This window comes from Sorex araneus, chromosome 6 (genome assembly GCF_027595985.1).
Source record: "Sorex araneus isolate mSorAra2 chromosome 6, mSorAra2.pri, whole genome shotgun sequence".
NCBI classification, from domain to species: domain Eukaryota; kingdom Metazoa; phylum Chordata; class Mammalia; order Eulipotyphla; family Soricidae; genus Sorex; species Sorex araneus.
In genome coordinates, this window is record NC_073307.1 from 104,850,345 (window position 1) to 104,873,435 (window position 23,091).

At 37.3% G+C, this 23,091-nt stretch overlaps 1 protein-coding gene across 1 annotated transcript; it reads right to left on the reverse strand.

Annotated features, from left to right (window-relative positions):
- Nucleotides 1-16,895: 16,895 nt before the first annotated feature.
- Nucleotides 16,896-18,333, reverse strand: LOC101556387 (hemoglobin subunit beta). The gene is made up of 3 exons (XM_004618242.2): nt 18,192-18,333; nt 17,843-18,065; nt 16,896-17,134 (listed from the first exon to the last, which is right to left on the reverse strand). Exons 1-3 carry the CDS (start codon nt 18,281-18,283, stop codon nt 17,006-17,008), a joined length of 444 nt encoding a protein of 147 aa, XP_004618299.1. The 5' UTR covers nt 18,284-18,333; the 3' UTR covers nt 16,896-17,005.
- Between the last annotated feature and the right edge of the window lie 4,758 nt (nt 18,334-23,091).

Here is a 23,091-nt window from a genome sequence, read left to right on the forward strand (position 1 = left end):
CTGTGAAAGGACAGTGAAATGGGTTATGTAGCCTCAAATTGCACTTTGACTCATTCCACAGAAGAACTAAATCTGTATTTAAAAATGACAAAGTACATTTAATAAGTGCTTAGTATATTATAGATTACATATGAAAAGCATTAAATCTTCACAGGAGACTGATGCCAATATCTTTAAAATGATCTATGACATGTATACTATTATTGGTCAGACAGGGCTAATTTGAAAACTCTGATTTTCATCACCACCGAATACCATCTTTAAAAATAAAACTAAATTTAAAACCATGTCATCATTTTTTTCACTAATTATATCTGTTTTAAATAGACATGTGCAGAAATTATGGAAATATACTAGTTATGGAAGAGTAGATTATGTTTTGCCAAACTATATTTCAAGTCACATATCAGTATGTTCTCTTTGACATTCATTACCACTAACAAGCTAAACATAAACATTGTGTAGCATTATAAACGCATGTGTTATAGGATAAACAGTAAAAGAAAAAAATTTTCATTGACAAATTGAGTTGTCTTTGTAAATGGAAATACTCAGCATGTGAAGTAGAATAATAATCTATTCTACTTGTTTTGCTTGTTAAAAAGTAGACAGCTGTACTTTCTATTTCTAAGTTCCACTACAGTAAGTAAAAGTATTTTCACATTATAACACAGGGAGTGCGTACTCCCTTAATAAGAAAGAAAGATTATTTTTGAGTACTTTTTTTCCATACTTGTATACAATTTGCATGGAAGGAGGGAGATGTTTATAAAAAGACCGGCTAGGAGATAGCTCAGGGTAGTTCACATATTTAAATAGAATGTGTGTACACAAAAACTTATGTACATAAGCATATGCATGGACAAAGATACATATTAAGTTGATTCCAAGTGGCTCCCTCACCTTCTAGTCTCGAGTCTCAAAAAACTTTTAAGGTAGTATTCTGAGGCACATGAACTTAATTCATCTATTCACTACAGTTCAATATACCAATCCTCATATGGTATAATTCTATTTTATTTACTTTTACTTATTGTGTCCAACATATAATTCCTCATTCCAATATATAATTCTTCATCCAAAAATGAACATGGAATTACAATTATATTCACAAAGATGGTGTTAACTAATAGATAATAGTTTGGTTCTTGGGTCATATAGAACTGGATTCTAATATTGGCTTATTCAAATTTTGTGTGATCATTCAAAAATTATCTAATTTGAAATTTTGTCATCAGTTGTAAAATACCCACAAATGTGTATCAATTAAAAACATGAATCAACTTAAAATTTCTTTGTTTAGGATATTTGTTTTGAAAATAAATTGTACATTTTATTCCAGAAACAGATTAGGGCATCTGCAAATTGACAATAATTATACTAAAATTATTATTACCTAAACAAGTTTATTGGACTTCAGGCTATGACCCACCAAAATTAATAAACTGATTTTGGTTCTCCTTAACAGTCAAGATGTTTTACTTATTTATTATAACTTATTTTATTATCTGCACATAATATCAATGGCAGTTTTCATCACAAATCAGTGATATTTTACTTACTTTTTTCTGTTTTTTGAGCCACCCCCAGTAGTGCTCAGGGAATCACTTGTGCTATGCTCATAGAATTATTCTTGACTGACTAAGACAACTATATGTGGTGATGGATAATTGAATCCAGGTTTGCTGAATCAAGGCAAGCTCCCTACCTGCTAAAACTTATCCTGTTTCTACCATGTTATTTTTATAAGGTTTAGGAATTTATACACCTTGGTTTGTACTTGGGTTTAGAAGTGTATTTTTTCTAAGAGATTTAATTTGCCCTTTCAATAATATAACACTATGACATGTAGGAAAAGAGAACAAAATAACTCAGTTTTAGTTTAGTCAGTGTCTAACTGAGCAACTAATACTTAATACTAAGAAAATCCCTAAAGAAAAACAGGCCTAGATATATGTATGCAGAAATAAATGTTTCTGAATATACAGAAATATATGTATTGGGCAAAAAATATTATGCATAAATAAACATAAAATAAATATTTATATATATTAACCTATGTATGTTTTCTTAAACAACTAAGTTTTTAACCACAGTGTCTTGTTTTTAACATTAGGATATGAGTTTAAGATGTATAAGCACAACATTAAGATCTGCATACTAAAAAATATTATAGATAAATTATATATACATATATACACAAATATGCACGCACGTTGTATCCTTTGCTATCTATTTAGTTATCTATTTATTGAAAGAATGCCAAAATGTTACAATTACAGAAGAAGGTAAGTGAAAGCCACAACCAAATCATTCAAAGTCAAACATGTGATAAATGCAACCTGATTTAAGTACTATGAAAAAAAAAGAAATTTCTGCAATCTTTTGACTTAGTTCTTCTGAATTTTTTTTTAAGTAAATGAGTCTGTTTACTTACCGTTTCTGTTTTCTCCCATCTTGAAAATATTTGACCACCTAACAGAATTAAAAAGTAAATGTAAGGAGCTGTTTAAGATACAAATGGCAAGCCTGAAATATTCTATTTATACCTTTTTTCAGATCTCTATAGAATACAGTTCTTCAGTCCTCCAGAGAATTGAATTTTGTCCTTCTCCTAAGAGAGAAATAGCCTAGAATTAGTCTTTAGTATACAATTCTCAGGGGAAAGCATGTTTGATCTACCTCCCTCTGAGGCTGATACTCTCAGACACTGAAGTTAATACATAATGCCAAATATCCCTTTCCTTTACATGTCAGAAGCTTGTCATATTACAGTCATATTATTAGGTAGATCTGAAAATACATGGAATTACCTGCAAACATATTTTCCAATGCCAAATTGTCATTAAAGAAGAAACATGTTCTATGAGTTCCTCATATACTTATTTGATATTTTGCTATCTCTCCACCCCTCTCGAAGAGCCCACCAAGCTACTGAGAGTATCTCGTCCACATGGCAGAGCCTGGCAAGCTACACGTGGCGTATTCCATATGCCAAAAACAGTAACAAGTCTCACAATGGAGACATTACTGGTGCCCGCTCAAGTAAATCAATGAGCAATGGGATGACATTGCTACAGTGATTTGGCTATCGAATGTAAAACCCCTTATTCAGCTTTTGATGAAATATATTATTCCATCCCCTGTAATGATTTTCAATCTTGATGGTATGTTCTTTAGCAGGGCAGATGTTTCACTGGCGATATAGTCCTATTGGGTTATTTTTGCTTTTGGTTTTTCTTGCTCTTGAAACTGAGTACCCCAAAAATATATCTTCAGCAAATGCTACTGGAAATTGAGAAAACAATGTGTCACTACTTTTTTGGAGGCAAGGGGTACACTTGTACTAATAATGGCATACACATGACACAAGCACCTTGGGTATATATAATATAGGAAATACATATTTTAGGTCAACCAGAGTTGAACCATTTAAAAATAAGCACCTTAACCCCTGTTCTGTATCTCTGACTCTGTTACTTCTTTTTCATTGGTTATCTGTCAAGTTTCTCAGTGATGAGTAGCAGTACTTCTGGAAACTTCAACTTTTCTTCACTATTTGTACTTCTATATAGAAGTAGTAGTCACTATTCCAACCATGAAATTGGCAGATAACCTTAATAAAAAGAATCTATAAAGCTAACTCTAGAATTTTAAGGAGAGTGTAGAAAGCTTCATTCAATCCTTTTCATATTATTTTCTTGCTTTGAGTTTTGACTTAAGGACTATGTACAAAATGTTTAGTGATTGTGTGTGTGTGTGTGTGTGTGTGTGTGTGTGTGTGTGTGTGTGTGTGTGTGGTGAGAGGGCTCCAAAGCACAGCTCATGAGATTGAAGTTAGGGAGCACTTCTATTCTCAGCTAACAGATTCTCAGGTCCAATACAAGGGCCCAAGCAGCGCAATACTGCTCTGGCCCTGCATTACAGAAAAGACCTGAGCCACTCAGCAGTGCTAAGGGTCCCCAGAACTACATTTGATGGTGCTCAGGAGCATAAATTTTTGTACCTGGAGATGTTGAGGAGACCATGTGACACCAGGAATCAACTCTGCTTGGTTCAATTTGCTGCAGCCTAGATGGAGCTGAAGGGCATCTCATTGAGTAAATTAAGTCGAAGAAGGACAAATACTAGGTGTTCTCGCTTATCAATGGTATATAGTGTTACAACACAAGGAAATGGGTCGTATCAAATGGTTACTAGCCTTTGAACCTGATTGTAGAAATGAGCATTCCAAAAAAAGAAGTAGGGAGGGGTGAATGTTGATACAGATGGGCAACAACAGAAAAGCATTGTGTTTTTATCTTAGTCAAGATCTTAGACATTTTGGTGGTTTAGAAATAAGATAATTATATACATCAAAATCATAAGAGTGGGCCCAGAGAGATAGTACAGGGGTTAATTTGAATCCTTGGCACCACATATAGCCTCCTGTACACCCCTGAAGTTTACAATGCTGATCAGGGATAGGACAAATGAAGACGCTACTGACACCCGATGAGTAAATCGATGATTAACGTGATGACAGTGCTACCTTGCTACACCCCTAGGAGTAAACTCTGAGCACAGCCAGGTGTGGCCCAACGGTCAAAACCCAAACAAACCAAACAAACACACACAAAAAAACATGAACTAATGCAATTGTAAGCATGCAAAACACACTATAATAAGTAAATCTTTTAAAAATAGTTTATTAAGAAGGCAGGGTTGGGAGAGGAAAGGAAATTGAGTCCTTACTAGAGAGATATTAGCTTGGCTGGTAGGATTGAAGTCTGGACATGGAGTGTTCAGAAATCAGTTACTAAGAGATTTCTAGCCACATTGTCTAAATAAACTAATCAGTTTATCTTTTGAAATCTGCTTTTTCAATCATAAAAATATACTCCTATATGTGTACTAAAAATACAAATTATTAAAAAGTTCTTCAGATTATCCACAAAAGCTAGTGGTGCTACAAAGAATCTGTCAACCTATTAGAGAAGAGATAAAACAGTTGATTATTGATTCCATTTGAAATGTATAATAAGAAGCAGGAAAGGATAGTACTAATAAAATTAATGAATAAAAACTTCAAAAGGATAAAGAGGATATGTCAGTTGAACCTTATGTTTCACCTGTAACTTTTTAATGATTATTTTCCTTAAAAATATGCTGTTATTCTATCACAAAATCTGTTATATTTTTCTTCCAGAATTTTTAGCAAAAAAAAAAAATTCCCAAGATAAAACAGAATAAATTTATGATATTTTCTTACGCACTTCGGGAGGTTCATTTATAAAGTATGACTTTGAGCAAATTAAACAAATTAATCTTTCAATGCAATATTTTTTTTACATCTCCAGTTCTAAATTACCTGCGTATTCAGGCTTTTTATTCACTCATTATTATCTAAGCTTTACAGCTGATTCTCTGTGTAATTACTTCTTGCTCTATTTTCAAATTCAGAAGGATAAGGTCAAATAGTCCAGGCTGACCCCAACATTATACAGGAAGAATGGCAACACTAAAATCAGTGTATTTACAATTATTGCTACAAAAAATTCTATTATGACAATCAAAATATTTTCTTGTTCAATGGTTTAATCATACGCATAGATATTCATCTTTTAACAATAAATTATGAAATAACCCTTTTATGGTTTCTCTAAGGGTTTCATAAAGATAAAGATACCAGCAGGGGGCAGAAGAGGTTCTTTGAATTTTGCCTTATTTCATGAACGCATAAATAAGACCTGTTGCAGGCCTAGATAAGGAAAAGACACAGGCAAAAAGAGATAAGAACTTCCTCTTTTAGCATATGTGCTGCCAGAAGCAAGCACAGGGCGAACCTGGAGATAGTGTTCAAGTATTCTTAATATACAAGCACCAGAGACAGTACATTCATTACACACTTAATGTAGGATGAAAGTTCTAGCCTACATGAATGTTTATTATATCAGTTTGGTGAATAATCTCTTTATTATGCATTATTATTTTTGTTATACATTATTTAGTATATATTTAATTATAGGTTATTTTCACAAAGAACACCCCAGTTACTATTAAAATATTCTAGTATATGGTTTATCTGTTTAATTGTGGTCACCTAGGTATCTTCTAAAGCCCTGACAAGTTTCCATGAAGATTAGTATGATTAGTATTATTACATTGACCCAGCTTGTGTCAATTATCTGCTTTAATACTTCCTTATATGTAAGAAAATGGAAGACAACTTAATAATAAAACAGAACACTAAATAAAAATACAAAATATAAATATACAAAGTAAGAACCAACATATAAAAGATGAAAAACAAGCCAAAAATACAAGGGGGTTGGTAATGAAATCTATTTTTGTTGTAGTAAAATTAGCATTTAGGCATTTATGTATAAATACATGCAGCATCATACTTATTTCAAATTTCTAAGAATTACAGAGTAGGTGAGAACAATCTAATTCATTCTTCCATACTTACATTAGTTTTATAAGAAATTTACTTATAACACCCGATTTATCAACACTCAATCTCTCACCCAAGTGCTCAACTCCAGGTCCAAATATTTTTCAAGATATTTCTGTGACTTCACTAAAACTATCTATAATTACCATCTCCATTGCTTCTCTCATTCTCCAGTCTTCACATAGCGGAGATGAATAGCTGTGTGACAACAATTATAAAAGATAATTCACAAGTCAGTAATTTCTTTTTATAAAAGATAATTCACAAGTCAGTAATTTCTTTGAAAGTAGGCCTATAAAACATGATTGGCATAAAACATATGCATTATCTACAATAAATTATATCTGTAATTGAGATAAATAGTCATTGATATTATCATTCTTGATAGTAATATATCAATGATAAAGTCTTCAATTCATATATTGGCATAAAATTCAGTTCCACTTTCCTCTTCAAAGAGATATTTTTTTAAAAAGCAGCTCAATATTGCCCAGTAGAGGTAGCAGTATTTTGTTAAAAGTGGAGCCCAGGCACAGATGAGTGGTTATGACAGCTGCAGTTGAATTCCTGGAGTTTGGGAGAAAAGATAAGTTGTTGGCAATGGAGAACAGGATGATAAGCAGCGGGTGATCCCCAAATGACTGCTCTGGCCTCCTACACAATTGAGTCCCCTAGAACTGCCTCCTAGCCTTACTGCTGCCACAGAGGTGGAGCACTGAGCTACAATCCCTTGTGAAGAGAAGAATGAGGTCCTTGATCTTCAGAACATCTTTTTGCTGAGGAGCGAAAAATCAAGTGAATTGAAACCAGGAAATGAAGTCTAAGTATACAGCTACAGTATCATAGGAAAGGGAGTTGCCCATAGTAGTTTGTTCATGATGTTAATACTAGGGGCTGGATCGATAGCACAGCAGTAGGGCGTTTGCCTTGCACGCAATTGACCTGGGCTCAATTCCTCTGCCCCTCTTGGAGAGCCCGGCAAGCTACCAAGAATATCTCACCCGCACGGCAGAGCCTGGCAAGCTACCCATACCCATTCGATATGCCAAAAACAGTAACAGTAAGTCTCACAATGGAGTTGTTACTGGTGCCCGCTCGAGCAAACCGATGAGCAACAGAATGACAGTGACAGTACCAGAGCTGCCTTTTAAAACTAGTTTAAAATTATGTGAGAATTGAACATCATATATTTATATTAACCATATTTTAAGTGTTAAATTGGTCTTCATTAGATTATAAAATTGTAACTATAATCTCTGGGGTGGCCAGGGAAAGTCCCAACGGCTCTCCTTCTCGCAGCCTGGATTTGCTGACTCAGGCAGCTCTTCAGTCCAGGCCAGCCAGTGCTCTGGGGCAGATAATGGAGGAAATGAGGGCCAAGCCGGTTGGCTGATCATTTGCTGTTTATTCCATTCTCCCCACGGGCCTGTTCCAGTCTCCCTGAGCTCTCCACTCTCGTCTCACACTGCCCCTCATTCCCGTCTCCTCCTGTCTCTCCCGCTCACCTCTCCATGCTCTGTCTTGCAGCCTGGGCTCTTTCTCTCCAGGTGCCTGCTCCTGTATTCTTCTACATTCTTCTCCTGCTGTCTCCCTCGCTAGTCTCTCTGAGCTCCATCTTGCCTCCTTGCTCTCTTTGTCTTCTCTCCACTCTCTCATCTCTCCAACTACCCAGCATCGGGGGCAGATGCTACACCCCATCCCCATCTGGTAGCAAAATCAACATAAGAAAGCCCTTCTTTTGCTCATGGGCAAAATACCACTTAAGGTGGTTTTCTCCCTTCTTCAGTCCAATAACTTAATTAACATCTTAATTAACATCTTAATTCTACTTCTTAATATTAGTTACTTTGTATGGACACAGTAAGAGATACATTGAGCTTATAGGGTGGCTCTCCTGGGAACATCTCGCCACAGACTCAGACTACAGTGCTCAGGCCAGATTAATCTTTCCTAACCCTAGCAGAGTTTGAATTGAGTTATTACTTTTTGGATCATGACAGAATTTGTCTATGACCATGCTCTTAACTTAATATCATGCTTTGGCCAGGCCCATTTCGATGCCAGGGTAACATATATCTCACAGTTTGCCTGGGTACATCCAGTCCCTCTTTGGAACCCTGTTTTTGGGATGCTAGGAAGTAAGAGAAGCTGAAGCTTAAGTCAAGAGAAAAGATGTCCAGCAGGTAAAGATCATTCAGAGTCAATTAACTCCCAAGTTATGAAAGCATAGCATTAACTACCTTCTTGTGTCCATAAATAAAGGACATTGCTCTGAATTAACTATGCAAATGACTTAAGGAGAAGAGAAAAAACAATATTTACAAGTCAACAGAGTGCAAAGAAAGAAGTTACAAATAAATACAGGAATGGGAGCACTGTGATGGGAGTAACCCAATACACTGAAACACCCTGTGTCAAGGCTGAAAGGACAAACCAATGTTATACTCCAGTAACAATTATTCCATTTTTAATTCTTAAGTTCCTAGCAATTTAGATATTTGAAATTCTAGAATGCATACCCTCGATCCCCCACCCTCCTCCCAACCACCACCACCACCTCCAGCACCAGTTTAAAGGCTAATGATCGAAATCCTCACAGGTAGGCATTCTTGGAAATTTGAGTATCTAATGTATTTAACGCTGTAATTAAGGCAGGTATGCCTTGAAAACTGGAAATGGTAACTAATTGGGAAAATCCATTGTCCTGGCTTGCAACAAAGTAGCGAGGAAAGCCATTAGCCATTGGTTCCATAGAGATGGTTTGGTTTGTTCATTATTTAGTCAAATTTCATTTTTAATTTTCAATCTCTCCTCTCTCTTCTCTCTCTCTCTCTCTCTCTCTCTCTCTCTCTCTCTCTCTCTCTCTCTCTCTCTCTCTCTGTTTATCTGCCTAGATCATTATTTTTCTGGGTCTCCCTCAGCACGACTCAGGATTTATCAAAGTCTGTTCCTGGGTCTGTGCTCAATGGTTAATGTTGGTGATATTCAGAGAACCATATAATTTGTAGGCATTGAACATCTGAATATCTTCAATGTCATGCAAGCCAAGCATCTTAATCCTAGTACTACCTCTCAGGACACTTTTTGTTTGTTTGTTTGTGAGTCACATCCAGAAGTGCTGAGGGGTTACTCCAGGGTCTCCGCTCAGGAATTCTGGTCGTTTTAGAATGACCATATAGGACACTGGGGGTTAAACCCAGGTCAGCTGAGTGCAAGGCAAATGCTCTACTTATTGGACTATCACTCCACTCAAACTTTTCTGAATAGGATTATTTGGTTTCTTATTGTTCACATTGTGAATTATTTTTATGTCTGATATTCTCAAAATATTAAAAATGTATCTAACATATATTAGCTTATTGTTGTACTATGTACAACAGCCAAGTTACAATTGTTACCAACTTACAGTGATAGATAAATCTATAGAAAATGTAACACACTCACACACACACACACACACATATAACAGAGAGAGAGAGAGAGAGAGAGAGAGAGAGAGAGAGAGAGCATGCTTCTCAGTCTCACACACCCAAGATTAAATTATACTTTTGACAATAACATGGATGAAATTGGAGGGGGTCATGCTGAAATAAAAGTTAGAGGAGAAAAACAAATATTAGATGTCTCACATAGTGTAGCATAGAGAAAAGCAAAGGAGTAGAATAAAATCAAACAGCTTTGGTCTCTGACAGAAGGACAGAAGTTTCTAGAGAGAAGAAATGTAAGCAGGAAGGGAGTTCAATTGTTTGTCGTGGGAGATATTTTTATGTTGTGGATGATATAGAGTAGTTACATGTATTTTGAAGAGGTATGAAATTGGACACCTAAAACATCATCATCATCATCATCATCACCATCATCATCATCATCATCCTGTTGATCGTCAAATTTCTCGAGCGGTCTCAGTAACATCTCCATTTGTCCTAGCCCTGAGATTTTAGAAGCCCCTCTTTACACGTCCTTTCCATGGTGCCGCACTGGAGGCTCTTTCAGGGTCAGGGGAATGAGATCCATCAAATATAATCTTGTAAATTATAACATAAAAATAACAAAAGAAAAAAGTAAGAAGAAAAAGAATACAATGTTATAAATAAAATAAAGTCAAGTCCATCTCAGATGGCTAAGTGCTTTGTTCAGAGTAGAATTTTATTTGAAAAATACATAAAAGAGTAACTAGAAAAATTTAATTGATATTTAGGTGAATTGGGAATTACAATTCAAAATCAATAAGTTATTTTAAAAATCTGATACTAGGGCTGGAGTGATAGCACAGCGGGTAAGGCGTTTAATAAATAATAAAATAAATAATAAATAAATAAATAAATAAAAATTTAAAAATATCTGATACTATTAGAAGAGTAAGCAAATACGAATATGCAATATGCAGAAAGTTAAGCTATAGATCCATGCATCTATGGTGAGTTGCATAATGAAAAACATAATATCACAAGCAGAATAATAGATGTATTCAGGGGCCAGAGGAAAAAAGTCTTGCATGAGGCAGACCTGGGTTGAATACTGCAGCATCCCATGTAACCCCCTGAGTACTACCAGGAATGATTCTTGACTGCAGAGCCAGGCGTATCCCCTCAGCACTGCCGAGTGTGCATCCCACAAAATTAATAAATTTGTAGAATATATTTACTTATTTATTTATTGCTTTTTGGGCCACACCCGGTGATGCACAGGGGTCACTCCTGGCTCTGCACTCAGGAATTACCCCTGGCGGTGCTCAGGGGACCACATGGGATGCTGGGAATCGAACCCGGGTCGGCTGCGTGCAAGGCAAAGGCCCTACTTGCTATGCTATCACTCCAGCCCCTTGTAGAATGTATTTAGAAACATCAAACTACTAAAAGAAAAATTGCATTCCTATTAATGTCACATGCAAAATAAATTCTAAGTAAAGTACTAACTGAAGGGTTAAAATAAATTCACCTTCAGGAAATTAAATTTTCTAAAATAGAATTTTAACTTAATTAACAACAATTATAAAATGTAATTAATAAAATTCTGATGGGCCAGAGAAATGGTTTAAAATGCTGCCTGAGAAAGAGAGAGACAGACATAGAAAGATTGCACTCATCTATGGTATATAGAATAACAGAGTGGGAGACTAACACCCAAGAACTGTAGAAATAAGTACCAGGAGGTTGACTCCATGGCTTCGAGGCTGGCCTCACGTTCCGGGGAAAGGTCAACTCAGAGAAGCGATCACCAACTACATTGTAGTCGAAGGCCATGTGGGGGAAGGGAGTTGCGGGCTGAATGAGGGCTAGAGACTGAGCACAGCGGCCACTCAACACCTTTATTGCAAACCACAACAGCTAATTAGAGAGAGAAAACAGAAGGGAATGCCTTGCCACAGTGGCAGGGTGGGGTGGGGGGGAGATGGGTTTGGGGAGGGTGGGAGGGACACTGGGTTTACGGGTGGTGGAGAATGGGCACTGGTGAAGGGATGGGTTCCCAAACTTTGTATGAGGGAAGTATAAGCACAAAAGTGTATAAATCTGTAACTGTACCCTCACGGTGATTCTCTAATTAAAAATAAATAAATTTAAAAAAAAAATAAAATAAAATGCTGCCTGAGGGGCTGGAGAGATAGCACAGCGGGTAGGGCATTTGCCTTGCACGCGGCCGACCCGGGTTCAAATCCCAGCATCCCATATGGTCCCCTGAGCACGGCCAGGGGTAATTCCTGAGTGCAGAGCCAGGAGTAACCCCTGTGCATCGCCAGGTGTGACCCAAAAACAAAATAAATAAATAAATAAATAAATAAAATGCTGCCTGAGACCCAGTTTAGATTTTGAACAACACACGGTCCCTTAAGGAGCTCAGTGAGATACTACCTCAGATCAGAGTAACCTCCAATACTGCCAAGTTGGGCCTCGACCAAAACCGAAGCAACCAAGAATGAAGCCTTGAAGGGAGTGTGAGCTGCTCATAGGACGGGAGTGGTAGCCTAGTTTAGATCCCAGGCACTGAGTGGTCTCTAAGCACCACCAGGAACAATACACCGAGCACTGAGTCACATACACGTCCTGAGCAATCAACCTCACTTTTAATAATATATTGAGAAAAAGTGGCAAGTCGGACTTTATTTTAAAAATAGAATTTATGTGAATTGAAATACATAGAATTATGGTATGCATATATGTGAATATGTGAACAACTTTAAGTATGTACAATAGACTGATTATATAAGAATACAGATAAAGAAAAAAATAGAGTAAAATCAAAGATTCCATCAAGGCACTGCAAGCCACCTAAAAAGTGAGGAGTATAAGGAACCCCATTCTGTCCTTAAATTTCAACATTAGTGTCAGCATGATTATCATTGTAACAAAAAAAATACTGGTAGCAATTAAAACATTCTTCTGATTATATATGAAATATTGCACTGTTATCCCATTGTTCATCAATTTGCTCTAGTGGGCACCCGTAAGTCTCCATTGTGAGACTTTTTGTTACTGTTTTTGGCATATTGAATATGCCATGGGTAGCTTGACAGTTTCTGCCGTGCAGGCAGGATACTCTTGGTACCTTGCTAGGCTCTCCGAGAGGGATGAAGGAATCGAAGTCGGGTCTACCGCATGCAAGGCAAACATCCTACCCACTGTGCTATCGCTCGCATCAAAAATAAAGTTGAGAAATATAGCAAACTTATACTGAGGCATTGCTAAACTGGCCTTGCTCCTTTTGTTGGTTTCAGAGCCTCTAAGTAATATTTTATTATATAATAGTTCTAATGGCTGTTCTTATACACTGCCCTTGGCACTTTCCCAGATATTTACAGTGCACCAGGTGTGTAATTTTTTCAGTGATTTGCCCCGGAATTCCAAATTCACCAATAATAGTCTTAGTTGCCTATCCCATGATAATGAAGGTAGATTCTGTTGAAAGTTCTCTTCTCCAGTTGGCACAATGTCTAGTTTTGCCAGTAGAGAGTGCTCTAGGGGAAGGGAAAGCGGATCGTCTTCCTGGCACTGGTCCTTTAGGCAGATCCTGCATAACTTCGCTACTAAAGGACCAGACTATAGCAAGCCGCTCAGCCCCTGCAAACCGTGCGTAGCTCTACAGCAGCACACTAGCAATGTAGCATCACCTGTGACTGCTCCCTTAATACTATTTTGGGAGGTATGCAGGCTCTATAATAGGTTTTTTTCATGGAATTTTCCTATTAACATTTCTGTTTCATTACCAGCCAGTGTCATTGCAAGATGTTCCTCTATGTGGGTATTTTCTGAAATCCCAGAGTAAAAGAATGTTTTTGATAAATGCTCTTATATACCAATCCTTATTTGTAGCTCCAAAATTTCCCAAACTTGAGATTCTCTCTCTCTCTCTCTCTCTCTCTCTCTCTCTCTCTCTCTCTTTCAATTTTTTTTTACTTAAAGCAAACAGTTTTATTTGAATGACATTTTTAGCAATGCTTTGGGCCATATAACTAACTGTATCTCCCCAGCTAAGGAGTTTACCATTCCAGGGTTAGGTTTACATTGGTGAAAGCATTAGCACGTCAGGATGAACAATTACTGCTACTCTTCCCATGACTTGGTCTAGGACTTGCTGCCTGCCAAGTGTCCCATTTGCTTTTCCATTCTTTGAAATTTCTAATCATCTCTCAAAACATTTGACTATCAATTACAGGGGAAAAAAATACTTCTTCTCATCTGACTTTTAATTAATAGCACTTTCTCAAAAGTAGGAACAGTGTTCCTTGAACCTGTTTCATTAAAAGTCCTTTTTATTCCTCATTAATCAATCTCGGTTTCTTGAAACTCTTCTTATGCTTAACAATTCCTCATAGATAAATTGTCCTTTAAAACTGCTGCATAGGGGCCAACTGCCAGCAGGTGGAGCATTTGCCTTGGATTCAGCCAACTCAGGTTCACTCCCGGCATCCCACATGGTCCCCCGAGCACTGCCAGGAGTAATTCCTGAGTGTAGAGCCAGTAGTAACTCCTGAGCATTGCTGGGTGTGGGCCCCACCGAAACAAAAATCCTCCCCCAAAAAACCCTGCTGCATGGTTTCTGTTCCCCAATCATAATCTGATTGATAAACTCAATAGTGGCCATTTGATAATGAACAAATAATATAGATTCTTAAACAGAATGATTAATAGACTATCAACCAATATATGGTTTTATGTTCTAAACATTCTCACCTTACTTGTAAATTCCCAGTAGAAAATGCATACATATAATTTTTAAATTGTATCTATTTATCTATGCATTTTATTTTAAATATATTTTTCACAGTTCACAGTGCTCATCTGTTCCATTTTATTCTGCCCCATAACTTTATATCCATATATTCTATTCCTTTACAGAAAATTTTTCTCTATTGTAATATTTAACTGAATATTACAATATTACAATATTCAAAAGGAAAAAACACACTCGTAAGTGAGTTGACATATATTATCTTCCATTTCACTTTTGATTTTTTTTCTAAAAATGACAAGAATTAACTTATAGATAATATCATACTGAAAACTTTAATCTTTATCTCTGAGATTTGTACATACTGACTTCTAGTCATTTTTGATGTATTACTTTCATAATATTTGTAACTAGATTTAGAATAGCAGTATAAAATGAGACAAAAAATCTTTGAATCCACATTGTATTATTTCAATATATCATCCATATGAATGGCTAATGAATGGAGAAATTATATTAGGTTAGGTTGCTGATGTTAGCATTCTAATAACCACAAAGAGAGCAGTCATAAGATCAAGGATAAGGAACAGATAGACAGACCTCCAGTCACTTCTGGGACAGATTATTAAAATCTTCTAAGTAGAAGTTTCCTTTGATATTTTCTTTGGTATGAGTTGATGAAAGGATAAAGGATCAGTAGAGTTTCCAGAAAATGGAAATTACAAAGGAAATGGACACAGAAAAACTTTGGTTCAAAAAAACCTTGATTCTCAAACAGAGGCAGATCCATGAGAGATGTTTCCCTAGCCATTTAAGTATAAGCAATAAGATCCCAACTCTGCCCAAGTTCATTATTTCAGGCAGAGGTGGTGGTCTCCAGAAGCTTGTCAAAAATAATATCAAGCCCTACAGTAAATTGCATGTCTCACTGACATGTGAAATCCCAGCTCAGCCTTTTTACTGATGAAGTGAGAGTAAATGCCCCTGAGGGATTAGCGCAGGGTCTATTCTGGCATAAACTGGCCTAGACAAGTAACATTTATCCATGAGTTCCCCTTTCTTTTCCCTTTCTTTGGTAGTAGCCTGCCTCCAAATTCTTTTAGAATATAATGCCAAGAAGAAGTAAAGCTGGGTCTGTATTTTTGAGGTAAAAAGCCAAAGGACAGTTGTGGGGCTAAATATCCTGCTCTTAAGTTCACCCTATACCCCAAATTCCAGAGGACAATGTGTGGGAAATTATCCCCTTACTAATACTATGAGTTAAACAAGGTGAGAATGGAACCCTTTGAAGTCAGCAAAAGTGTAGCCAAACAAGAATAGGATACTAAATTACTCTGACTTTGATGTCATGCTTACTAATTGTGTACCACTCTATGGCTACCTATATATAAATAGCTCAGCCCTTACTCTTAATCTAATTGTCAATGTTCTTAATTTTCTTTGATGAAAATAATAACACATACCTGGGAGCAAGGGAGCTTTGGTGGGGGAGATGATTTTTGTTGTTGCTGTTCAGTAAATGACTAGACTATTCATTTGTCCAGGTCTATCAAGGAAAGCTTGGGACCTGGACATGCCAAAGTTGTCTGTATGTCTCATTCTTCGTAATTGACCCTGCTAGATAGAAGTCAGAGGTGCCAATCCAATGACTCTGTTACGGGAAATTGCCAGAAAATAGACAAAGCATATTTATAGAACATAAAGTATTATAAGAAAATTATATAAAAGTTAAAGAGAAAAAGGTAGGGAAAATCTTGTTAGGCTAGTTATGAGATAATTGACTGCAGCCAAGTCAAAGAGATCAAAAGCAACATGGGAGTTTTTAAATTTACCTAAACTGAGAAGGGGATTTTGGAGACAAAAGTGTTGAGGACAAATGAAAAAGGAAATTGATTCCATAGAGTAAGAAAACTTTATAGAATATAAGTATTGTGCAGGCAAAGAAAGTAGGACAAAGGGAACATACCTGATTATATTTACTGATATATTTAATTTGTGGATATATCTGACCAGTGTCCAAAATAGATAGCAGATTAGCCTAAAAGCTATGTCTAAAGATGTGACTTTTCCCATAGAGTCAATGTAAATCCAGTATTCACTAAATTTCAAAAGTTTTTATAATACCTACACTGTTGAGAAAGAAATGCCTTCTATTAAGTACTCATATTCACACTTAACTTTTCTGATTTCCCTTGCCCTTTCAACAAAGGGCACATATGTTCCCTATCCTTAAATCCTCAGGGTTGTTCCCAACTCCCATGTACTAATAAATAAGTGAAAAGAAACAGGAAGATGAGCTGAAAGTTCTTTATTATGCAGAAGCCACATCCTTGAAGGTGGGCATCATTTCCCCAAATTCAAAAGATAGGTTCCACAGTGATCTTGGTGCAGGAGGCCAGATTCTTAGTGGTACTTGTGAGCCAGGGCAGCGGCCACACCAGCCACCATCTTCTGGAAGGCAGCCTGCACGGAAGGGGTGAATTCCTTGCCAAAGTGGCGCGCCAGCACACACACCAGCACGTTGCCCAGGAGCTGTGGGGAGAAGCACAGAGGCGCGTACACATGAATAATAGAGGAATCAAGATTGTCTTCTGAGAAACTGGGCCACACTCATATCTTTCTGCTAATACTCTAGTCTAATGCAGTGAAAAGGTATCACCACAAGCAAGAATGAATAGCTTTGATGTCAATAGCACTGATCTAGAATACATGACACATTTGGTTTAGATGAACAATCATTTTGGACATGGTCTGTGAACAATTACCTCTGCCATCTCTCCCTACTCATCCTTTTGACATTCACTTTTCTGTTGCGAACAGACATTATAAAGTCGTAGTGGATCCCTCAGATTTGAAGCATTACCATTTAGAACAAAATCCTATGTCTCATTTCTTAAAGTAATCTTTCCAACCCCCATAGGAAGCATCATATAAGTTTTCCTTCATCATAAGTAGCAGATTAGAATAGATTACATTAAATCAGATGTCAGTTGAAGTATGAAAGTTGAGGTAGGAGTATGAGAGAGAAGGAAAAGTTAATATACTGCATACAGGCTTGGGGGGGGAGAGTAAGATTGTGAGGAAGGAAACAATTCTAGTAAAAATATCAAACTATAAAGATTTAGAAGACAAAAATGGTCTATGGTGATGGAACAGGAATTTGAGACAGACAAGGAAAGTGAAAGAATGAAAGAGAAAGATGGTACCATGCAAAGGAAAACACGGAACATGCAAACTCACCCTGAAGTTCTCAGGATCCACGTGCAGCTTGTCACAGTGCAGCTCACTCAGCTTGGCAAAGGTGCCCTTCAGGTTGTCCAGGTTGTTGATACCATCACCCAGGGACTGCAGCACCTTCTTGCCATGGGCCTTCACTTTAGGATTGCCCATGATGGCAGAGGCAGAGGACAGGTCACCAAAGCTGTCAAAGAACCTCTGGGTCCAGGGGTACACCACCAGCAGCCTGTGGGGGAAGGCAGGACAGGGCCCAGGGTGAGTCAGTGCCTGATGGAAACTCAGGCCTGGGCTGGTTCCCCAAGCCCGGCTTGCACTCACTCCCCTTCACCCACCTGACACACTGGATACCCACCTGCCCAGGGCCTCACCACCGACTTCATCCACGTTCACCTTGCCCCACAGGCCGGTGACGACGCCCTTCTCCTCTCCAGACAGATGCACCATGGTTGCGGTTTGTTCAGTTGCTTGTGACCACAGAAGTGTCAAGAAGCAAGTGTGAGCAGCAGCTGCCTCTGAGCCTCATTTTATGCCCAGCCCTGGCCCTGCCCTCTCTGTTCTGGAAGCAGATTGGCCACAGCTGGGGTGTGGTGAAGGAGGCTGAGATCTGGATTTGACAGACACACATGCCATGGGAGTGTGGCACAGCCCGTCAAGCTCACTCTTCAGACCCTGACTCATCTCTTCTGCTCTCCTTAGGTCCTTTTCAAGTCATCTGCTAAAACACTCTCCTTGGCCAGTTTTCTCGCTCAGTTTGTTATCAGCTATTTTTTGGAAACTTTTATAGAAGTTGCTTTATCTTATTAACCTTTTAAAATTTTCTTATTTTGAAGACTTGTTCCAAATATTGGAGGCATTCACAAACTGGTTGAAAGGTCTATGGGAAGCGGCCTAAGAGACGGTGTAGGACTCAAGGCATTTTTGTTTGCATGTAGTTTAGCCGGGTTCACCCTTCCACTCCATACAGTATGGCCATCAAGTTTGCCAGCAGCACCAGAGCCCAGAGCCGGGAGGAGCTCTTAGTACCACTGTACGTGTACCACCCCCATCTCTCCACACCTGCAAAAAATATACAGGATTAATTGTCTCTGTCTTCAGATTATCCCAAGACAATTACGTGAATATTACTGAGAATACCTGGGCTTCAGTCTTAAGAATAGTTATTTTCTCTTCAGTTGGATTTAATTCTGGTAAAAAAAAAGGTTTATTTAGTCACATTGCCCATACACTATTGTTGGAAAATAGAATAAATATTAAGTGCCCTGTGAAATAGTATTCTGTTTGGCTTTGAGTGTCCAAGGAATGAAGCACTGGGAGCTGTCAACGTAATGAAAAATGCAGTTAAATCAAACAAAAACTCAAAATTTTTAATAATAGAGGGAAGCAATGTTTTAAAAACTAACTAGAGATACATACATAATGGGATTCTTTATGTTTTCTTTGTAAATATTTCTTTGGTTTAATTTTATCACCCATAAAACCATTGTTTGTAGGTACTTTTGGGTACTTTAAACACCATAAGTAAATTTATGGCCTACCAATTCTTCCCCATGTAAGAAGTTCTGTTAGCAGCATGAAGCCAGAAAGATAGTATAGGGAAAGGCTCTTACTTTGATGGAACTGAGCCTTGTTCATTCTCCGGCACTGCATTTGATCCCCTGAGCCTGCCAAGAGTGATCCATGAGTGCAGAGTCAATTTACTTTGAGTCTGTTTCTCTACAAAAAGATTCTATATCTTGATTTCTAGAAAAAAAAGTTCTTTCAATTATTATTACTGTTATTGTTGTTGTTCTTGCTCCCAAAGGGACAGAGGAATCGAACCCAGGTTGGCCACATGCAAGGCAAACGCCCTACCCACTGTGCTATCGGCAGAGCCTGGCAAGCTCCCCGTGGCATATTTGATATGCCAAAAACAGTAACAAGTCTCACAATGGAGATGTTACTGGTGCCCGCTCTAGCAAACTGATGAGCAATGGGATGACAGTGATACAGTGACAGTTGTTGTTGCTGTTGTTGTTGTTGTTATTATATTGAATTACCATGAGATTCGCAGTTACAAAGCTGTTCATGATCACGTTTCAGCCATGCAGTGTTTCAACATCCATCCCTCCACCAATGTACATTTCCCACCACAAATTGTTCTCCCCAGTTTCCCTCTCCCCAGCACCCACACCTGGCTCTTTGGCAGGCACTCTACTCTCTGTCTCCCTCTGTCTCTCTGTCTCTCTCTTGCTCTCTTTCTCTCCCTTGCTCTCTCTCTCTTCCTCTCTCTCTCTCTCTCTCTCTCTCTCTCTCTCTCTCTCTTTCTCTTTCTCCTTTTGGGCATTATGACTTGCAATACAGATACTGAGAGGTTATCATATTTGTTCGTTTACCTACTTTCAGGATACAGTTCTTACACAGAGTAAGCTTACCCAACTGTTTTTTCATGGTTGTCCCTTCTCTAATTCACTGCCTCTCTGTCCAGCACTTGAGGCAGCCATCCAACCATGAGCCAATCCTCCTGGCCCTTGTTTCTACTGTCTCTGGGGCATGTTCACTTCTTAAAAATGAAGTTCTTTCAAGTCTTTAAATGTGAGAGAAAAAAATGATGAGAATGTCACCACTGTTTTACTTCTACTGTATGAATTGGTAAGGTGTAACCAGTTTTGTCTTTCAACTTTAATTCCAACCCTCTGTGCATGAAACATCTTTTCTTCCCCCCCACCACCACACCCTCATTCACACACACAGAGATATATAGCATACACATAAATAAATAAAAATACACATACCTAGTTCCCACGAGAAATAGAAATTTGTTTCTTTTGTCTATTCCAGTTTGTCAAGTAGTTTTGCCTAATTTTTAGTGTACCCAGATGGCTAAGTGTGAGTATAATTGAGGATGAACATTAAATTTTCTCCAGGTTATCATGGTATTTATTCAGAGATGTCTGGCTATGTTATTTCTTTTAAAATTGCATCTAAAGAGAACTTTCATAACTATTCTAGTCTCTACTGTTCAATATTAAATTCCCTTTGTGGAGCATTTCAGCAATCTAATCTATACTTTCCTCAGTTAAGCAGAGTCATCATTAAATTCTCTCTCCCAGATACACAATTTCTTTGTTATCTCAGTTTAACACACTTTCATGAATTCAGTTCAACTTGTGAGAACATAGAATAAAAATTTTCAAGAAGAGTGCAACTTGGTTTGGGGGGGTAGGGAAGAGGGGCGGTGAGGACAGACATGCACATCAAATCACTTCTGTGTAGGCTAAACTAACAGTTTTAATTTTTCAAACTTATTTTGGAGGATGAAGATGAGCCTCCCAAATAGTACTCAAAGGGCTGCTTCTGAAGATACTTGAAACATTCTGTGGGTCTGACAGGTGCTAGGGTATAGCAAAGTGGTATTGGTCCATCCCAGCTGGGGGCCATCAGGGTTAGGACAGTTTATGCTCTGGACTTCTGCATTTCAGGGATTAAACATTTCAGACCTTTGCATAAGAAAGACTTGTGCTCCAAACTGTTGTGTTAACTCCCTGATCCAAACATTTTAAAAGTAGATTTCTCTCAAAAAAATTAAAAAGTCATTGCTCAACATAGTCATTACTTTACAACCTGCATTCCAATATACTAAAATTTTAAAAAATAGTATCTCATTAATTTCAACATTAACGTTTCCTTCACGTGCTGGGTTCTTGTTTTTACCTTGTATTTACTTCACTGAATGTCATGAGATATAATGAGCAGTGTTTTGTTATATAAATTTGAAATTATTCTTTAGGGGCAAAAGTTTTTATTTCTGTCTGGTCACCAAGATTTAAATATGTGTAAAGAATTAACTCCAAAGGCCAAATGCTCAGGAAACTACATTACAGCTCAGTAAATGTATAAGGCAAATAACATTTTAAATCTCCTGATGTTAAATTAAACTATTTTAAAGTAAATAAAAATGTAGCTACAACATTGTATGATCCTCTTTCACATTTGTTCCCTGTTCTTTCCTCCCTCCCTCTAGCCTCCTCTTTTTTTCTGCTTCTCAAAAATATATACTATGTTAATTGAAAGAATATTGAACATATACAAATAACTATGATAGGTAGGCAATAATTATTTGTTAAATTTATAGAATAAAACAGTAGTCTAATCTTAAGAGATTAATAATTTCACTCTTTTACAGAAACTTCAACAATGAATGAAAATATAAAAAGAAGATAGTTCACTTCCACTACCTAGTATATGATTATTCATTTTGCTCCACTTATGTGTTGTTCCTATTTTTTTCTTATTAAAAAGTTTAGGTATAACTTCAAGTTTAGATTCATTTGCCAAATACAGGGGTTAAAATAAACAAAGAATGGTTTATTAATTTCTTTTTTTTATGACAGGGTAGTTTGTTTCCCCCTTTTCGGATTAAAAAAAAGCCCTAAGTCACTCTTTTAACTCAGTAAGTTTCTTCTCCATTCATTTTGTGCAGTGAATTTAGGAATGTTAATATAAATATTTATTAACTCACTCCCTACAAACTATTCTACTTATTGAATATCCATTGCCTTTGGAAAACATTAAACATAATAGCCATATCCAGTAGTAAAAAATAGGCAGAAATATTTATACAGCATAAAGAGTATTATGATGATTAGGAAAATTACAAGGTATAAAAATGGGTGAAAGAAGATAGGGTGGATAAAATTTCTTTGGGCTAATCATAGGAAACTTGATTGTAACCAAGGTCACAAGCAATACAGAGCTATTAACTACATCTGAAGTGGGGAAGAGGTGGTTTGGGGTAAAAGCTGTGAAGCAAAAGAGAGTAAAAAGTACTCTCTAAGTGTTCTAAGAAAAGTAACTTCTTAGAACAGGAACACTTTGGAACTGGAGCAATAGCACAGCAAGTAGGGTGTTTGCCTTGCACGAGGCCGACCCAGGTTTGATTCCCAGCATCTCATATGGCCCCCTGAGCACAGCCAGGAGTAATTCCTGAGTGCAAAGCCAGGAGGTAACCCCTGTGCATTGCTGGGTGTGACACAAAAAGAAAAAAAAAAGCAGTAACACTTTACAGAATGTAGTATTGCACACGTAAAGACAGGACATATAACTGGTTATATTTTCTAATTTCTTTACTTTGTGGTATTATATTTGAGTAATGCTGTAAAGAGATCATAGCACAAGCCTGAAAGTTATATCTGAAGATGTGTTAGCCCCAGAGTCAATGTGAATTCAGAGTTCTCTAAATTTCAAACCCTGTGTTTCTCAGGTGGATGTGCCCT

Excerpts from the sequence above, each read along its gene's own strand:
- LOC101556387 (XM_004618242.2), bottom strand. The coding sequence starts at position 18,283 with ATGGTGCATCTGTCTGGAGAGGAGAAGGGCGTCGTCACCGGCCTGTGG. Across the intron at positions 18,066-18,191 it reads GGTGGTGAGGCCCTGGGCAG|GCTGCTGGTGGTGTACCCCT; the intron begins GTGGGTATCCAG and ends CTTCCCCCACAG. Across the intron at positions 17,135-17,842 it reads TGGATCCTGAGAACTTCAGG|CTCCTGGGCAACGTGCTGGT; the intron begins GTGAGTTTGCAT and ends TTCTCCCCACAG.